We start from the raw sequence: 20037 nt of genomic DNA on the forward strand, positions 1-20037 counted from the left end.
GTCTAGTCCTAGATGGCTTCACTGGTGAATGCTACCAAACATTTATTGAAGACATAGCACCAATTCTCCACAAAAAGTTCCAGAAAATTAAAGAGGAAGGAATATTTTCTGTGTCATTCTGTGATGCTAGCACTAGAATGCTAATACTAAAACCAGACAAATATTTATGATGAACATAGATGAAATAATACTTAAAATTTTAGCAAAATATAAATCAATAATATGTAAATCAGTCAGTGTAATTCACCATATTAACAGACTAAAAAGGAAAAACTCTGTGAACATCTCAATAAACGCAGAATAAATATTTGACAAAATCCAACATTCATTCCTGATGAAAACTCTCAACTGACCAGGAAGAGAAGAGAAAATCTTCAACCTGATAAGGGCCACAATCTACAGTTAACCTACAGCTGCTTAAAGTAAAACATTGAGTGCTTTCTGATTATGATATGGAAGAGGTAACATGATATTAAATGAAGAAAGACAAAAGTCTTTCTCCTTAAGATCAGGAACAAAGTTGGGATGACTACTTCACCACTTCTAGTCAATATTGTACTGGAAGTTCTAGGTAGTACAACAAGACAAGAAAATAAAATAAAAGGCATCCAGCATTGAAAGGAAAAAGTAAAATTATCTTTATTCTCAGATGACATGGTCATATGGAGAAAATCTTTTAGAATTTACAAAAAAACCCTACCAGAATCAGTAAGTTAGTTTAGCAATTTGCAGTATGCAAGATCAATATACAAAATCAATTGTATTTCTACATGCTAGCAGTGAACGACTATAAGTTGAAATTTTAAAATAGCATTTAAAATAGCATGAAATATATAAAATAATTGTGAATAAATTTGACAAAAGTTGTCAAGATGTACACTGAAAACTTCAAAACAATGTTGAGAGAAATAAGATCTAAACAAATAGAGAGATATACTATGTTCATGGATCAAAAGTTCAATAATGTAAAATGTCAATTCTCCCCAGCCCAGATTTTGCTATAGATTCAATGCAATTCTAATAAAAATTCCAGCAATCTTTGTTTTGTAGAAATTGAGAAGCTGATTCTAAAATTCATCTGGAAATTCAAAGAACCTGAAATAGTCAAAACAAATTTTGAGAAAGAAGAACAAAGCTGTAAGAATTACATCACCTTATTTCCAGAGAATATAAAGGTACAGTAATCAAGACAGTGTGATATGATAATGGTGTAAAGATAGAAAAATAGGCCAAAGGAAGAGAATAAATGTAGTGTCCAGAGATAGATACACATAATTATGGCCAATCGTGTTTTGGCAAAAGTGCAAAGGGTGTTCAGTGGATGGAGAAAGTATACCCTCTTCATCAAATGGTGCTGGAACGATTGGATACACAAAGCTAAAAGAAGGCAACCTCAATCCATACCTCACACCATGTACACAAAACAAATCGAAATGCATCACAGACCTAAGTGTTAAATCTGAAACTTTAAAGATTTTAGAAAAGTCATAGAAAATTTGTGACATTAGGTTAGGCAAAGATTTCTTAGGTACAATACTGAAATCATCACACATAAAATAAAACAAAAAGAACTATAAACTGGGGTTCATCAAATTAAAAACTTCTGCTATTCAAAAGACATTGTTAAGAGAACGAAAAGACAAGCCAGAGACTTGGTGAAAATATGTGCATATCCTGTATTTGGTAGCGGTCCTATATCCAAAATATATAAAGCACCCACAAGTCTCACTAATAAGAAAACAACAACCTAATTTAAAAATGGGTGTGAGGAGAATCAAGCTGGAGCACCTTTTATGCTGGAGAGTCAGGAGATGCTCAAAACGTTGGTGGGGTTATGTTAAAGGGACACAGAAACAAAATGAAAGAGACTTCAATGTCCAAAGCTGGAACAATTCAAGCAATAACAACAACAACAGCAAAAATATTGGTTTATAACCCAGAGTATAAAATAAATTTTCATGAGTTACTCCATATTAATATAAGTAAATGATTAAATAACTAAATGAAGAAAAAGAAACAAGTTGCCTGGACAGAAGAATTCTGAATAATGTATATAGATCTTCACCCTCAAGCAGGGGGAGTATAACTTCCCGCTTAATAAGTGTGGGCTGCACGTAGGGACTTCTTTGCAAAGAGTACAGAATGGAAAGGGGGAAGGGGAAGAGTAACCTTACAGGGAAGAAACCTGACACCATGTTAGTCAGGTGATCAAGGTTAACATCAACAGTGATAAATCAACTTGATAGTACATGTGTTGTTGACATGATATGATGAAAATGGTACCTTACCTTTGTAGTCTTTTCCAAAAAAACTATAATCCTAGTCTAACCGTGAAAAAAATACCAAGCAAATTCAATTAGAGGAGCATTCTACAAAATATCTGATCCATACTCTCAGAATTGTCAGGGCCATGGAAAACAAGGAAAGTCTGAGAAACTGTCATGGACAAGAGGAGCCTAAGGAGTCATGATAACTAAATATATTGTGGTATCCTGGATGGGATCCTGGAATAAATCTAGGACATTAGGTAAAAACTAAGGAAATCCGAATAAAATATGGATTTTGGTTAATGATAATGTGTCAATATTGGTTCATTGATTGTAACAAAGTTACCATACTAATGTAAAATGTTAGAGGAAACTGGATATAGGAACTATATGTGGGAACTCTGGTGCTATCTTCTCAGTGTTTCTGTGTCTAAAACTCTTCTAAAAAATAAAGTCTATTTTTAAAGGATGGATATAAAATTTGAAAAAATACTTCACCAAATAAGGATATGGATGGATCTATGGTCAGCTAATATTTGACAAAGGAGACAAGAACATACAATGGAGAAAGGAAAGTCTCTTCAATAAATGGTGTTGGGAAAACTGGACAGCCACATGCAAAAAAATGAAAGTAGACCATTATCTTACACCATACACAAATATTAACTCCAAATGGATTCAAGACTTGAATGTAAGACCTGAATCCATGAAACTTCTAGAAGAAAACTTAGGCAGTATGTTCTTCGACATCGGTCTTAGCAACATATTTTCATGTACTATGTCTGACCTGGCAAGGAAAACAATAGAAAAAATAAACAAATGGGACTACATCAGACTAAAAATCTTCTGCACAGCAAAGAAAACCATCAACAAAATGAAAAGACAACCTAAAAATTGGGAGAAGATATTTGCAAACCATATATCTGATAAGGGGTTAATATCCAAAATATGTAAAGAACTCATACATCTTAACAGCAAAAAAACTAACAACTTGGGGCCAGCCTGGTGGCGTACTCGTTAAGTTCATGTGTTCCGCCTTGGTGGCTTGGGGTTCGCAGGTTCGGATCCTGGGTGTGGACCTATGCACTGCTTATCAAGCCATGCTGTAGCAGGCGTCCCACATATAAAGTAGGAGAAGAAGGGCACAGATGTTAGCCCATGGTCAATCTTCCTCAGCAAAAAGAGGAGGATTGGCAACAGATGTTAGCTCAGGGCTAATCTTCCTCACACACACAAAAAAAGCCTAACAACTCAATTAAAAAATGGGCAACAGATCTGAATAGACATTTCTCCAAAGAAGATAAACAGATGGCCAACAGGCACATGAAAAGATGTTCAACATCACTAATTATCAGGAAAATGCAAATCCAAACTACAATGAGATGTCACCTCACACCCATCAGAGTGGCTATAATTAACAAGACAGGAAACAACAAGTGTCGAAGAGGGTATGGAGAGAAGGGACCTCTCATACACTGCTGGTGGGAGTGCAAACTGGTGTAGCCACTATGGAAAACAGTATGGAGATTCCTCAAAAAATTAAGACTAAAACTACCATACGATCCAGGTATTCCACTGCTGAGTATTTATCCAAAGAACATGAAAACATGAATGCATAAAGATATATGCACCCTTATGTTCATTGCAGCATTATTAACAATAGCCTAGACTTGGAAGCAAGCTATGTGCCCATCAAGGGATGAATGGATAAAGAAGATGTGGTGTATATACACAATGGAATTCTACTCAGCCATAAAAATGGATGAAATCTGGACATTTGTGACAACATGGATGGACCTTGAGGGTATAATGCTAAGTGAAATAAGTCAGAGGGAGAAGGTCAAATACCGTATAATCTCACTCATAAATAGAAGATAGAAACAACAACAAACAAACACATAGAGACAGAGATTGGATTGGTGGTTACCAGAGGGGAATCGGGGAGGGTGAAAGGGGTGATTAGGCACATGTGTGTGGTGATGGATGGTAATTAGTCTTTGGGTGGTGACCATGATGTAATCTACACAAAAATTGAAATATAGTGATGTACACCCGAAATTTATATAATGTTATAAACCAACATTACTGCAAAAAAAAAAAAGAAATATGGATGGAAAACAGTCACATGGAAAGATTCTCAGCATCATTCGCCAGTAGAAAAATGCATATTAAAACCATAGTTAGATACCATTACATACTTACTTGAATGGCTCAAACCGAAAGGTTGACCATACCAAATGTCGATGAAGATGCAGAATAACAAAAGTTCTCATACACTGCTGAAGGGAATGTAAAACAGTACAACTGCTTTGAAAAACAGTGAGGCAGTTTCTTGAAAGTTAAATATACTCCTACCATATGGTCCATCTCTTCCACTCCTAGATATTTATTCAAGAAAAATGAAAGCATTTGTCCATACAAACACTAATGTAGAGATCTTCACAGCAGCTTTATTAGTAATATCAAATACTGGAATATACCCAAAGTGATTCATAAACAGGTAAGTGAATAAAGAAACTGTGACATACCCATACAACGTAACACTCTTCAGCATTAAAAGGAATAAACTATTGGGGCCGGCCCCATGGCTTAGCAGTTAAGTGCGTGAGCTCCACTACTGGTGGCCCGGGTTCGGATCCTGGGCGCGCAGGACGCACTGCTTCTCCGGCCATGCTGGGGCCGCATCCCTCATACAGCAACTAGAAGGATGTGAAACTATGACTTACAACTATCTGCTGGGGCTTTGGGGGAAAAAAAGGAGGATGATCGGCAATAGATGTTAGCTAAGAGCAGGTCTTCCTCAGCAAAAAGAGGAGGATGAGCATGGATGTTAGCTCAGGGTTGATCTTCCTCACAAAAAAAAAAAATGAACTATTTTTTTTTTTCCTCCATCAATAGCTTTATACAGTCATGCATCGCTTAACAATGGGAATACATTCTTTTTTTTTTTTAAGCTGACCTCATATTTTATTTATTTATTTATTTTTTAATTTTTGTTTATTGCAGTAACATTGGTTTATAACATTGTATAAATTTCAGGTGTACATCATTATACTTCTATTTCTGCATAGATTACATCATGTTCACTGCCCAAATACTAATTACAACCCATCACCACACACATGTGCCTAATTATCCCTTCGCCCTCCTCCCTCCCCCCTTCCTATCTGGTAATAACCACCAATCCAATCTCTGTCCCTATGTGTTTGTTTACTGTTGTTATTATCTACAACTTAATGAAGGAAATCATACGGTATTTGACCTTCTCCCTCTGACTTATTTCACTTTGCATAATACCCTCAATGTCCATCCATGTTGTCACAAATGGCTGGATTTCATCGTTTCTTATGGCTGAGTAGTATTCCATTGTGTATATATACCACAGCTTCTTTATCCATTCTTCCCTTGATGGGCACTTAGGTTCCTTCCAAGTCTTGGCTATTGTGAATAATGCTACAATGAACACAGGGGTGCATGTATCTTTACAAATTGGTGTTTTCAAGTTCTTTGGATAAATACCCAGCAGTGGAATAGCTGGATCATATGGTAGTTCTATCCTTGATTTTTTGAGGAATCTCCATAGTGTTTTCCACAGTGGCTGCACCAGTTTGCACTCCCACCAGCAGTGTATGAGAGTTCCCTTCTCTCCACACCCTCTCCAACACATGTTGTTTCCTGTCTTGTTAATTATAGCCATTCTGACGGGCGTGAGGTGATATCTCATTGTAGTTTTGATTTGCATTTCCCTGGTAGTTAGTGATTTTGAACATCTTTTCATGTGTCTGTTGGCCATCTGTATATCTTCTTTGGAGAAATGTCTGTTCAGGTCTTTTGCCCATTTTTTAATTGGGTTGTTAGTTTTTTTGTTGTTGAGATGCATGAGTTCTTTATATATTTTGGAAATTAACCCCTTATCAGATGTATGGTTAGCAAATATCTTCTCCCAATTGTTAGGTTGTCTTTTCGTTTTGTTGATGGTTTCCTTTGCTGTGCAGAAGCTTTTTAGTTTGATGTAATCCCATTTGTTTATTTTTTCTATTATTTCTCTTGCCCGATCAGACATGGTGCTTGAAAATATGTTGCTAAGACCAATGTCGAAGAGCGTACTGCCTATGTTTTCTTCTAGAAGTTTCATAGTTTCAGGTCTTACATTCAAGTCTTGAATCCATTTGGAGTTAATTTTTGTGTATGGTGTAAGGTAAGGGTCTACTTTCATTTTTCTGCATGTGGCTGTCCAGTTTTCCCAACACCATTTGTTGAAGAGACTTTTTTTTCTCTGTTGTATGTTCTTGGCTCCTTTGTCAAAGATTAGCTGTCCATAGATGTGTGGGTTTATTTCTGGGCTTTCGATTCTATTCCACTGATCTGTGTGTCTGTTTTTGTGCCAGTACCATGCTGTTTTAATTACTATAGCTTTGTAGTATATTTTGAAATCAGGGAGTGTGATACCTCCAGCTTTGTTCTTTTGTCTCAGGATTCCTTTACCTATTCGGGGTCTTTTGTTGTTCCATATAAATTTTAGGATTCTTTGTTCTATTTCTGTGAAAAATGTTGGAACTTTGATAGGCATTGCCTTTAATCTATAGATTTGTTTAGAAAGTATGGACGTCTTAAATATGTTAATTCTTCCAATCCAAGAGCACGGAATATCGTTCCATTTCTTTGTGTCTTCTTCAGTTTCTTTCAGCAATGTTTTATAGTTTTCGGTGTACAGATCTTTCACCTCTTTGATTAAGTTTATTCCTAGGTATTTTATTCTTCTTGTTGCAATTGTAAATGGGATTGTATTCTTAATTTCTCTTTCTGCTACTTCATTGTTAGTGTATAGAAATACAACTGATTTTTGTATGTTGATTTTGTATCCTGCAACTTTACCGTATTCGTTTGTTACTTCTAAAAGTTTTCTGGCCGGCTCCGTGGCTTAGCGGTTAAGTGCGCGCGCTCTGATGCTGGCGGCCCGGGTTCGGATCCCGGGCACGCCCCAAGGCACCACTTCTCCGTCCAACCCGAGGCCGAGTCCCACGTACAGCAACTAGAAGGATGTGAACCTATGACATACGACTATCTACTGGGGCTTTGGGGGGAAAAAATGAATAAATAAAATCTTTAAAAGTTTTCTGGTGTATTATTTAGGGTTTTCTATATATAAAATCATGTCATCTGCAAATAGTGACAGTTTCACTTCTTCCTTTCCAATTTGGATCCCTTTTATTTCTTTCTCTGGCCTGATTGCTCTGGCTAGGACTTCCAGTACTATGTTAAATAGGAGTGGTGACAGTGGGCATCCTTGTCTGGTTCCTGTTCTTAGAGGGATAGGTTTCAGTTTTTCACAGTTGAGAATGGTATTAGCTGTGGGTTTGTCATATATGGCCTTTATTATGTTGAGATACTTTCCTTCTATACCCATTTTATTCAGAGTTTTTATCATAAATGGATGCTGTATCTTGTCAAATGCTTTCTCTGCATCTATTGAGATGATCATGTGATTTTTATTCTTCATTTTCTTAATGTGGTGTATTATGTTGATTGATTTGCCAATGTTGAACCATCCCTGCATACCTGGAATAAATCCCACTTGATCATGGTGTATCTTTTTAACGTATTGTTGTATGCGATTTGCTAGTATTTTGTTGAGGATTTTTGCATCGATGTTCATGTTCATATTGGCCTGTAATTTTCTTTTTTTGTGTTGTCCTTGTCTGGTTTTGGTATCAGGGTAATGTCGGCTTCGTAGGATGAGTTAGGGAGCTGCCCACCCTCCTCAATTTTTTGGAAGAGTTTGAGAAGGATAGGTGTTAAGTTTTCTTTGAATGTTTGGTAGAATTCACCAGGGAAGCCGTCTGGTCCTGGACTTTTATTTTTGGGGAGGTTTTGGATTACTGTTTCGATCTCCTTACTGGTGGTTGGTCTATTCAAATTCTCTACTTCTTCTTCATCCAGTTTTGGAAGGTTGTGTGATTCTAAGATTTTATTCATTTCTTCCAGATTGTTGAATTTGTTGGCATATAGCTTTTCATAGTATTCTCTTATAATCTTTTGTATTTCTGAGGTGTCTGTTGTAATTTCTCCTCTTTCATTTCTGATTTTACTTATTTGTGCCTTCTCTCTTTTTTTCTTGGTGAGTCTAGCAAAAGGTTTGTCAATTTTGTTTATCTTTACAAAGAACCAGCTCTTGGTTTTATTAAATTTTTCTATTTTTTTTTTTGGTCTCTATTTCATTTATTTCTGCTCTGATTTTTATTATTTCCCTTCTTCTACTGATTTTGGGCTTGGTTTGTTCTTCTTTTTCCAGTTCCTTTAGGTCCATTGTTAAATTGTTTATTTGAGATTTTTCTTGTTTGTTGAGATAGGCCGTTATTGCTATAAACTTCCCTCTTAGAACCGCTTTTGCTGTATCACATAAATTCTGCATGTCATATTTTCATTTTCATTAGTTCCAGGTATTTTTTTATTTCTTCTTTGATTTCTTCGTTGACCCAGTCGTTGTTCAGTAGCATTTTGTTTAATCTCCACGTATTTGTGGCTTTTCTGATTTTCTTCCTATAGTTGATTTCTAGTTTCATACCATTCTGGTCAGAAAAGATGCTTGGCATTATTTCAATCTTCTTAAATTTATGGAAACTTGTTTTGTGGCCTAATATGTGATCAATCTGGAGAATGTTCCATGTGCATTTGAAAAGAACGTGTATTCTTCGGTTTTTGGATGGAATGCTCTGTATATATCTACCAGGTCCATCTGTTCCAGTGTGTCATTTAAAGCCAATGTTTCCTTATTGATCTTCTGTTTGGATGATCTATCCGTTGGTGTAAGTGGAGTGTTAAAGTCCCCTACTATTATTGTGTTACTGTCTGTTTCTCTTTTTATGTCTGTTAATAATTGCTTTATATATTTAGGTGCACCTACATTGGGTGCGTAGATATTTACAAGTGTTATATCCTCTTGTTGGATTGTTCCCTTGATCATTATGTAATGTCCTTCTTTGTCTCTTTTTACAGTTTTTGTTTTAAAGTCTATTTTGTCTGATATGAGTATTGCTACCCCAGCTTTCTTTTCATTGCCATTTGCAAGGAGTATCTTCTTCCATCCCTTCACTTTCAGTTTGTGAGTGTCTTTAGGTCTGAAGTGTGTCTCTTGTATGCATCATATATATGGGTCTTGTTGTTTTATCCGATCAGCCACCTTATGCCTTTTAATTGGAGCATTTAGTCCATTGATGTTTAAAGTAGCTATTGATAAGTATGTACTTACTGCCATTTTTTAACTTTTTTTTTTCTCAGTGTTTTAGTGGTCCTTCTCTGTTCCTTTCTCCTTCTATACAGAATTGATGGTCTCTTTAGTTTGACCTCTGTCTGAAAGCTCTACTCTTTAACTCCCCTCCTCCCTCCTTTTATGTTTTTGATATCATATCTAACCTCTTTTTTGTGCATTTGTATCCATTACCCTCTTATCATGAAAATAGATAATTTTTCCTATTTGTGGTCTTCTCTTTTCTCCTTAAATCAGTCCCTTTAACATTTCTTGTAGCACTGGTTTCTTGGTGACAAATTCCTTTAATTTTTGCTTGTCTGGGAAATTTTTGATCTCTCCTTCCATTATGAATGATAACCTTGCTGGGTAGAGTATTCTTGGCTGTAAGTTTTTTCCTTTTAGCACTTTAAATATATCATGCCACTCTCTTCTAGCCTGTAAGGTTTCTGCTGAGAAGTCAGCTGATAGCCTTATGGGGTTTCCTTTGTATGTAAGTTGTCTTTCTCTTGTGGCTTTTAGGATTCTCTCTTTATCTTTAATTCTGGACATTTTGACTATGATGTGTCTTGGTGTGGGCCTCTTTGGGTTTATCTTGTTTGGGGCTCTCTGTGCTTCCTGTACCTGGATGTCTGTTTCCTTCCTTCGGTTAGGGAAGTTTTCATCTATTATTTCTTGAAATAGATTCTCTGCCCCTTTGTCTCGCTCTTCTCCTTCCAGGACACCTATAACACGGATGTTAGTGTGCTTGATGTTGTCCCAGAGGTCCCTTAGACTGTCCTCACTCTTTTCAATTCTTTTCTCTTTTACCCGTTCAGCTTGGGTAATTTCTTCTAGTCTTTCGTCCAGCTTGCAGATCCGTTCTTCTGTATCCTCTACTCTGCTTTTGAGTCTCTCTAGTGAATTTTTCATTTCCAGTATTGTATTCTTCATTTCTGATTGGTTCTTTTTCATATCTTCCATTTCTTTGTTGACATTCTCACTGAGTTCGTCTCTTCTTCTACCCAGATCAGTGAGCATCCTTAACACTCTTAGTTTGAACTCTCTGTCGGGTAGGTTGCTCATTTCTGTTTCACTTAGTTCCTTTTCTGGTGTTTTGCCCTGTTCCCTTACTTGGAATGTATTCCTTTGCCTCCTCATTTTGCCTCTTTCCCTGTGCTTGTGTCTACGTATTAGGTAGGTCAGCTATGTCTCCTGCCCTTGGATAGGTGACCTTATATAAGTGACACCTTGGGAGGCCTTCACTGTGCTTCCCTCAGTTCTCAATGTTCCAGGGGTGACCCCTATGTGGGCTACGTGTGTCCTTCTGCTGTGGCCTGTTTGCTCTCCCTGTAGGCGCCCAGGGAGGCTAAGTTATGCTCCTGGCCAGCTGTTGTAATTCTCAGCTGCTTGTAGTTGTTGTGGGCCCTTCAGTCTCTTTATCAGGTGTGGGGAGCCCCAGCACAGTTGGCTGCAGGTTCTAATACCACATTTGTGTTGCACTATTTCTTTTAAGTGAGTAGGCCCCCAGCGTGGCAGGTTGTTAGGTTCAGGGGCTTACAATTGCTCTAAGCCTCCAGCCTTTAGGTCTCTTGTCAGCTCTCTGAGGATTGCAGCTGGGTGGGGCTGGCCTCAGGCACAGGAGCACCCAATTGTTTCAGGCTTTGGAAGGTGGGGCAAACCCCCCATGTGGGTCTTTGGGAAGCACAAGTCTTCTGCAGCTGACAAGCCCTGCTGCCCACAGGTCCACACACACAGTCAACACAGTCCTGCCCCGTGCGCGCGCGCCCCGACATCCTGAAGTGGACCCAGTCTCTCCATGGCAGGAGCCCCACACACTCTACCACCACCCCACACTCTCCACCCACTCCTTGTGCACACCCTGCCCCACTGAAGTGGGCTCAGTTGCCAGGCTGCAGAGAATCCAGTCACCAATCTATGCAGGCCCACAAGTTGCCTGAGGGCTTGTTGTTGGGTGGGGCCAGTCTCTAGGGTGGGCTGCCCGCCCTGGCTGAGCTGGATTAAATTGGTGCTGTAGCGGGTGGGGCAGACCCTGGGCTAGCATGCCCCAGGGAGAATTCCAATGTCGTCTGCATCAGCACGTCCACACCAGGCCACAACAATGGCCGCCGCCAATGTCCCAGTCCCTGGTGAGGTCTCACCTCTCACTGATATGCACTGAGAGCCTATCAGGTGAGTCTCTTTTCACCAAAGCACTGTGCACCTGTCTTTCTGGTGATTTTCAGTTGCTTTCTGAGACGGGTGAGTTTGCACGTGGGCCCTTTAAGAGCCGGTTTTAATATCTTTGTGAACCAGCTTTTCTGTGGGTACTCCCCAATGTTTTAGTAGCAGGCATAGTCACATATTATGCCACTCGTCTCGATTGTGCTGGGTCCACAAAATGCCCACAGTGGGGGCGCTCCCGGCTCAGGGCCCCGCGCCTCCAGGGAGGCTGCGTACCTGTGAGCTGCTCCCCGCGGCCGTGAAGCTGGCGGCTTGTGAAGGCGGCGTTTTTCTCTCCAGAAGGCAGTCTCCGCCTCTTCCACCTCGGTTAGGATTGTCTGTTGTTGCAGGAGTTCCTCTTATCCAGTTTTCAGTTCTGTCTCAGGGGTAATTTTACTACGAGTAGTTGGAAATTGGCTGTGTCCGCGGGAGGAGGTGAGTTCAGAGTCTGCCTACGCCGCCATCTTGACTTCTCTATGGGGATACATTCTGAGAACAGGAATGAACTATTAATGCATCTAACAGCATGGATGGATTTCACAATAATTATACTGAGTGAAATAAGTCAATCAGAAAAAGAGTAGGCATTGCATGATTCCATTTATATAATTTTGTAGAAAATGCAAACTAATTTATAATGACAGAAAGCAGATTAGTGGTTGTCTGAGGACAAGATGGGGGAGAGGGCCAGGAGGGATGGCAGGAGGAGGTGGCAGAGAATCTTGAAGAAACTTTTGGGGCTGATGGATATGTTCATTATCTTGATTGTGTTGATGTTTTCACAGGTGTATATATGCCAAAATTTATCAGATTGTATACTTTATGTGCAGTTTATTGTATATTTTTACACCTCTGAGTTGATTTGAAAATTTTACTTATTTAGAGAAGTTTACTCTCGAATTCTTATTTTTCTATCCAGGCCAAATGTCATTAATATGTGGTCTATGTTTGCTTAATTGATATAATCATATTATCACTTGGCCAAGTGCTATATAATAGCATTTTCATAATAAAGTCCAAAGGTTATTATAATTGTTTTTAATGGGGCAATATTTATGTGTTTAACTTCCATATGAGAAAAAAGCATTGTATTTCAAGGGAAGTGCTCCCGTGCATCAAAGTTCCTTAAAGATAGTATTTATTTGAAGGAAGGAAGGGCAAATGAGAGGGAAGGAGGGAGGAAGTAAGGGACGGAAGGAGTAAGAGATGGAGGGAGAGAGAGAAAAGAGAGAAGGAAGAAAGGAAGGGAGCAAGGGAGGGAGAGAAGGAAAGAGGGAAAGAAGAAAAGAAGGAAGGAAGGGAAAGACTTAACAGGCAAAAAAAAAAATCATCTTTTTGCTTAATAACTTGACTTCTGAATTCCCATATATAGAAAACATAAAATGTTTTCTTTTACCATCAAAGAAAGGAAATATGAATACTCGGGGGTATGTATGAGATATGGTGCTAAATGGGAGTTAAATGGACCGGTACAGTAAACAATTACATGATTCACAGAGCAAGGTGGCAGAGCGCTAAGGGCCATCTATCAAAAACTTTGAAAACAGCTGGATTATGATAGAAAATCACGGGACTCTTAGCAGTTAGCATACAGTGCCAGGCATCTTCTTTTTGAGATGCGTTGATAAAATGAAACTCCTACATTTTAATAGGGTTACCTAGAATTTAGCATTCTATTTCCCTCCATGATAAGGAATCGTGTCTTTCTGTTTGTTTTCAAATGAATACTCCTGTTGGACATCTAGCTTTCTCTTGTTCTCTAATAGAAATAATTTTAATTCTACTTTTAATAGCTCACGAAAGAGGCCCTGAATTAACCCCTGATCAGTTTCTAAACACAACTGACCTTTAACGTAATCCAAGTTTATTGAATTTTTTAAAATACAAATAAAGAGGAAAAGTTGAGAGTCAATACTACAAGAGCAATCCTGAAAGAAATCTAGGTCTACAATCCCTTTCCTGAAATCCATGGGGCAAGATGTGTATCAAAGTTAAGAACTTTTAGAATTTTAGACCAATGATGTGGTACACGTACCATGTATTGTATACATCCACAGTGGGGTCTGTGGAAGCACTGTAATCAAAGACAGCTACATTTGTAGGGAAATGTGTTAACATCCATAAGTGTGTAAAACAGAGATCATAAATAACCTCATGGTCAGCTAGGTTTTGCCATCCTATGAGTTTCAAAACGCCTTTTGTTATTCAGATTATTTTGGATTTGCAGGTAAGGCGTTACGGACCTGTAATTTCAATATATTGAAAAGAAGAGACGAAAAGAGTGGCATAAAATTGGGGAAGGTCAGCTTAGGTATGAAAAAAATATGTATATGCACACATTTTAATAGATTCCCATTAACTTTCACAGTGCTGATAATATAGATATATGGCCGGTTGATTTCAACTATTGTATTTTAATTTTATTTTCCCAGAGTCTTAACAGAATGGTCATGTCATTTCTGAAAAGTGCAGCTATGGATCATGAAACCATGTTGTATTTAGAGAAAAAAACTCAAGAATTATGAATAATGGTATGGTAGGAAGAATAGTAAAAATTGTAATATATCATATTTAAGAACACTTAATATATACTTCTATATATACTTCTCATATTATATTTACTTTTCTGTTACATTGGAACCTCATTATGATACTATCATCAGAATCTATATAGAATAACCTTATAGATAAGTCTATCATAGTGATATCTTTTAGGTCTAAAATCTAGACACGGACTGAGGTCCAACTGACTTCTGGTTCATCTGAAACCAAAGAAAGCAAGAGAAAAAGAGAGAAAGAGAGAGACGGAGGGAGAGAGGGAGGAGAGAAGAAAGATCCAAGCATATTTCATTCTGGTGAATAGTGTATTGGACATTTCATGTGCGATGGTAGAAATTGTTAGCGCAAGCTTCCTGCTTAAATTAAAATATGCACTTAATTTCAGCATGGTTTTCATATGTAATATTGTTTTTAGAAACTTTATTTTTATTCAGATTAGGTTGGACTTATTTGATCAATTTAAAAGAAATTCTGAGTACACAACGTAGTCTGAGTCCTTACAAAGGTAAGATACTATTAAAACCTCGTGTCCCCATTCCCTCTCCTCAGCAAATGTGAACTTGAATGTTATTCTGTGAATCATCTAATGAGTAAGTCTTTCTCTTCATTTTGTTAACACCTTCTCCCTCAAATTTCAAAATGTTTACCCATATAAAGAAACAGAATGATTACGATTAATTTCAACATATAGTAAACAGCTTTCTCTTAAACATGATCACCTAAGTGCAGTTGAGGTTAGATGAAGGAGGAGAAAAATAACTATTAACACAACGACAACAAAACCACTCTGTTCCAGGCCCCTTGTGAAGTCATTTCAAGTACATTATTGCCATTAAATCTTCATCACAGAGCTCTCAGATGTGTACTAGTTACTAGTCTATACTTTGCAGATAAGGTGAAGGAATTTACCCAGGTCACAGCTCTGCACCTTTTCTCTGTCTCTAAATCCGTAGCGTTTTCTTTATATCAGACTACTTCCTTTTTTCCTGATTCTGCAAAAGATTAAGTCTACAGAGCCCTGTAGATATTTTCCCTAATGCTGGGAGCTTGACAGAATTCTCAACCAAATTCTCCCACTAAAACATCAAAGTACGCAGATTCTCCCCAAAAGTTTCTGGCAACAAGCCTATCTGATCGCTCCAGAGCTACACACAGTAGAGAACAAGAAGTTGAATCAGGAGCTCAAATGCTTCATTTGTGCTGTTATCTGCACACATCCACCCAGATTGTTTTTAGCTTCAAATATTCCCTCCACTACATTCTAGGGCTCTTGATGCCCATCATCTTTGTCTTCCTGTTAGACTGGGGCATTTTAACATGGAGTGAAATTAGAAATTCTTCAAAAGCAGTGTCTCTGAAATATTATTACACTCTATTGCAACCTGCATGTCTGTCTCTTTGGCGGGAATGTTCAGGCAACTTCGAGTAGTGCCCAGATGTTTCAAGACATTCGATTAGCAGGAGTTAGTCCTCAGAAAGCGTGAGGGGTTTATTTTGAGATGCGCTGTTCCCCTCACCGCTGCTATAAAGCTGTGGGTTGTTCTTTCCTTTTTGCCATAGGAGTGCTTGATAATTTCAGTACGACTCTCTCGGCATGAAATAATGTACTTTAATGTAGATTTCCTGCAGCAATCCACAAATACTTCTCTGTGGGATTTTACATTTCAACCAATTCAATGTACATGTATCAATTTTAAATTCATTTTTACTTACATTTTTCTGATGTTCACCCTGACTTGTAATTTTAGCCTTACCGTAGATAGTTTTTGTCGTGTTCTCTCTAAATCTTAAAGCCATAGAACTCTAAACCATAAGGCAAAAAGTTCTCTTTATCTTGGACCCTCTCTCTAATATGGAATGACAAGTCTTAGATCATAAAATATTAAATAAAAATGAAAATTTTCCTCAATGTTAACGTGATTAGCTTGGATTAGAAAATAAAAGAGACTGGTTTTGCTAATTTGCATTACAGTCTGGCTGAGGGTAGAGCACTATTCTTATTTGGGTATAGCCTACATATATATTTTTATCTGACCCCTGGACTTGTTCTGTGGTTTAAGCTTTTTAATTCCAATTCCAATTTCAATAAACTTTATTGGTATGGCAAGGAAAGCAAGCGTGGCTAGAATCCATCAATTATATTTGTGCCTCTAGGGCAGCAGGTTTCACAGGGGAAATGGGATTTTTTTTTCTTGCATCTTCATTTTCCATTAAGGGAAATGGAAGAGAATATTTCAGTCCTTCAGAGGAGAAGATGGAAAAAAAATGGACTTCTCAGTGGGGCTGCTTTCTGCAATGAGCTGTTAGCAGGAAGCAAACACTGTCTTTAAAGAAATACCAATTTAGTATTTATATAAAAATAAAATGTATTTCTAGGAGAATGTCTAGATTTTGTGGAGACTGGAGTTTAACATAACTTTGTAGACCCTTTTTAAGAAAAGAAATTGAAATTATAAATTCAAAATTGGATTCAAAAGTGAATATTTAAAATGACAAGAGAAATCACAACAAATTACACATTTTAAAAAGCTGACAAATAAAATAAACATCACAAAAATTCAAGAAAAATGTAACATTTTTATTCATTGTCTGCCTAACATACCTGTATGATACTTTTCCCCCAGCACCTCTTTCTATGACAATTCCTGTAGTTTCTATAAATGGAATGGAAAGATAATTCTGTCTGTCTTCTAGCATAGTAGATCAAATGAGTTTTAAATTAACGACAGTTTAGAAAGCTTTATTTCAGCCTCACAATTCGTAGTTGGTGATGTCGTGCCAAGATGCTCCTATGTTGGGAGGCATAAAACGGGTGACTTTAAAAACAGATATATATAGGGGCCGGCCCTGTGGCATAGTGGTTAAGTGCGCGTGCTCTGCTACTGGCGGCCCAGGTTCAGATCCTGGGCGCGCACTGACGCACCGCTTGTCTGGCCATGCTGAGGCGGCGTCCCACATACAGCAACTAGAAGGATGTGCAACTATGATGTACAACTATCTACTGGGGCTTTGGGGAGAAAAGGGGGAAAAAAAGGAGGAGGATTAGCAATAGATGTTAGCTCAGGGCCGGTCTTCCTCAGCAAAAAGAGGAGGATTGGCATGGATGTTAGCTCAGGGCTGATCTTCCTCACACACACACACACAAAAAAAACAGAACTACATGATGTTTGTAGTACGGCTATAAGCATGTGCCCTACAATCTGAGGAGTTCTATAAATTCCATTTTGCATAATTCTCATCCAAAAATAGAAAAACGTGTGATGCATTTGTAATTGTACATACTGCATTGTTGAGGAGGTTCTTAACAGAAGTCTTCTGTTTTGAGTAGTTATCCTCCCACTAATTTTAAATGTTCAAGGTTTGGAAAAATTATCTCAGACCAGCTTCTGCCCCGTAAATTTCAAACGTGCTTTCTCTTCCGCCACCTATGTACTTGTAGTGTCAATTATGTTAGAGTAAGTTCATATAGTGACATGGTATCTGGTCTTCTATCTTCATGTCACGACCTTGGGCAAGTCAGCACAGAATATTCATGGAAGCCATTTCTACATGAGGACAATCAGGAATAACTTAACTGTACATGAAAGTGATTGCAAACCACAAAATTTATTCCACTAAACCAAGATTTCTCCATCTTGGCACTATTCACATTTTGGGCCTGGTAAATGTTTGTTGGTGGGAGGAAGGGGCATTCCGCGAATTCCAGGTGTTTGGCAGCTTTCCTGGCTTCTATATGCCAGTAATATTCCCACCTTCCACCCCGGATATGACACCCAAAAATGTCCCCAGGTACTGCCAAATGTCTCCTGAGGGGACAAATTGCCCCCCATTGAGAATCAGTGCATTAGACAAATCCAATGGCATTTCCCACTCATCTAGTTAACTGAATACCAAAAAAGTCCATGGCTACTCCAATATCACTCAGCAGGGCAAAACATGGCACAGGGCAAGTTGATGAGGAAGGAGACAAAGTCTTAACCAATTGCAGGTGTGATATTTTTTTGTGTGCAAATTGTACAAAAAGCTTATGGTTATATGAGTACATTGTTAGGAACCTGCCAGGGTTTTGGAATAGGTCTGTGCAGGGGGGCTTATGGATTAATCTTCATTAACTTTACGGTAAATCAGTTTCTGTTTGTACTTGAGACTACAAAGAAAATAACGACTTTTGGTATTTTTATGCTCTATTATTCAAGGGTTCCCTGATCTTGCATGAAGTGTTCCTAGTGGGCAGCGATTATTTAAATTGTACTGAATAGGGAAAATCCTAGACCAGTGAATGGTTCCTGGGTTTCCTCATTCATTATTGTTCACCTTGGTCTCTAAGGTGATGTGGCTGAAGGTCTGTCAGTGAAAAACGTGTGTAGCGCCCAAATAAGATTAAGGAACTAAGCATTAGATTAAGTTAGATATGTTTCTTTCCTGCAGTGTGATGTTTTTCAAACATAGTTGACAATGAAACATTTTTTGATGGAACACTCTTATCATCTCACTGGACACTAGCATTATTTGGAAAACAGTTTGGCGAATGCTGATGTTGTGGTAAGAAGATGGCATTTGGTACCAGGCAGTTTGGGGTCCAAATCTTGGCTCAGCTCTTTACTAGCAATGTGGTCACAATAAAGTCGATTAACTTCTGCAAGCTGCTGAAATCTTATCTGTAAAACTGGGATCAAAATACCTGCCCTCGAGTATTATTATGAGGTTTAAAGATGGGACACAGCAAGTACTGACACGTGGTGCATGCACCATAAATCACACCTCCTAGTAATGTTTGAGTGTGTTCCTTGAAGACACTTCAAGGAAGCATTAATCTGAAAACACAGGGAAGACGTTTGTATTGAGCTGTAATTCTGTTAGCTTTTACTTAATGTATGTTGACTGACTTTCTAGGGAGAATGAAATCTGCCTGGATTTGATGAACCCCATGAAATGCTCAATAGTTATTTGTGTGAAAATCTCTTGGTTCTAGAAGAAGCAAACAGGAAGCTTTTTCTAGTAGAGAATAATGCACCATTAATTGAATATGGTCTTACATGAAATAATAGTGTTCTCAGTCTGATTATATACCAAGCATTAACTGTGGTTTTGTCTGAGTGGGTAGGAATTGTGATGTTTTACAATTTTCTTCTTTTGAATTTTTCTGTAATGAACATGTATTATTTTTGTAATGAGGAAGAAAGTTATTTTTAAAATTTAAAATAATAAAACCCTGAGTTCTTTGATGCCAATGTTCTTGTAACTCTTACGCTCCTAGTAGGAGGAGCTTGTGTCTACTTAGTGCAATACACAGCACAGTTCTTCCAAGACCTAAAAATAATCATAGTTTTTAGAACTAAAAGAGATCTTAAGGATCATCTTTTCTTGTGCTTTCTGGTAAAATATGATGAAATGGATCCCTAGGAGTATAGGGTACCTACCAGCAGTTAGTGAATGATAGAACCAGGACACCTGTGCTTTTTAACATGTTTCTGTGTAACAAACCACGCAGATCCTAGGTGACTCGGAAAAGAGTTGGTTAAAAGTAGTGTCGATGATTTATGTACTGTCAGTTCTATTTTTCATGTTCTAATTCCTTCCAAGTTATCTTACTAATGTAATCCCAACTGCCTTATTTCTTTGCCTCTTGAAACAAGCTCTCAATGGCAAAAATCTAAAATAGTCACAGACTGTCTTATAATCTTCCTCTATCCCTTTCTCCCTTTTGACATTTTCTCCCAAATTCTGAATCTACCCCTTCTCCCCTACCCACAATCTCTTATG

General features: G+C 38.0%; 1 protein-coding gene across 5 annotated transcripts in view; it reads left to right on the top strand.

The window, feature by feature from the left end:
• The first annotated feature begins 11572 nt into the window (after positions 1–11572).
• The window catches only part of PTPRK (protein tyrosine phosphatase receptor type K), a 546302-nt gene continuing 537837 nt past the window's right edge, over positions 11573–20037 (top strand). For 4 of the 5 annotated variants that reach the window (XM_058566316.1, XM_058566319.1, XM_058566317.1 and 1 more), the window contains exons 1-2: positions 11573–11685; positions 14714–14779. In XM_058566316.1, the coding sequence (XP_058422299.1) occupies positions 11628–11685; positions 14714–14779 (124 nt within the window). In that variant the 5' untranslated portion in view covers positions 11573–11627. The remainder of the gene's footprint in view (positions 11686–14713; positions 14780–20037) is intronic. The other variant, XM_058566323.1, reaches the window with a different exon arrangement.

Source organism: Diceros bicornis, chromosome 23, assembly GCF_020826845.1.
Source record: "Diceros bicornis minor isolate mBicDic1 chromosome 23, mDicBic1.mat.cur, whole genome shotgun sequence".
Classification (NCBI taxonomy): Eukaryota; Metazoa; Chordata; class Mammalia; order Perissodactyla; family Rhinocerotidae; genus Diceros; species Diceros bicornis.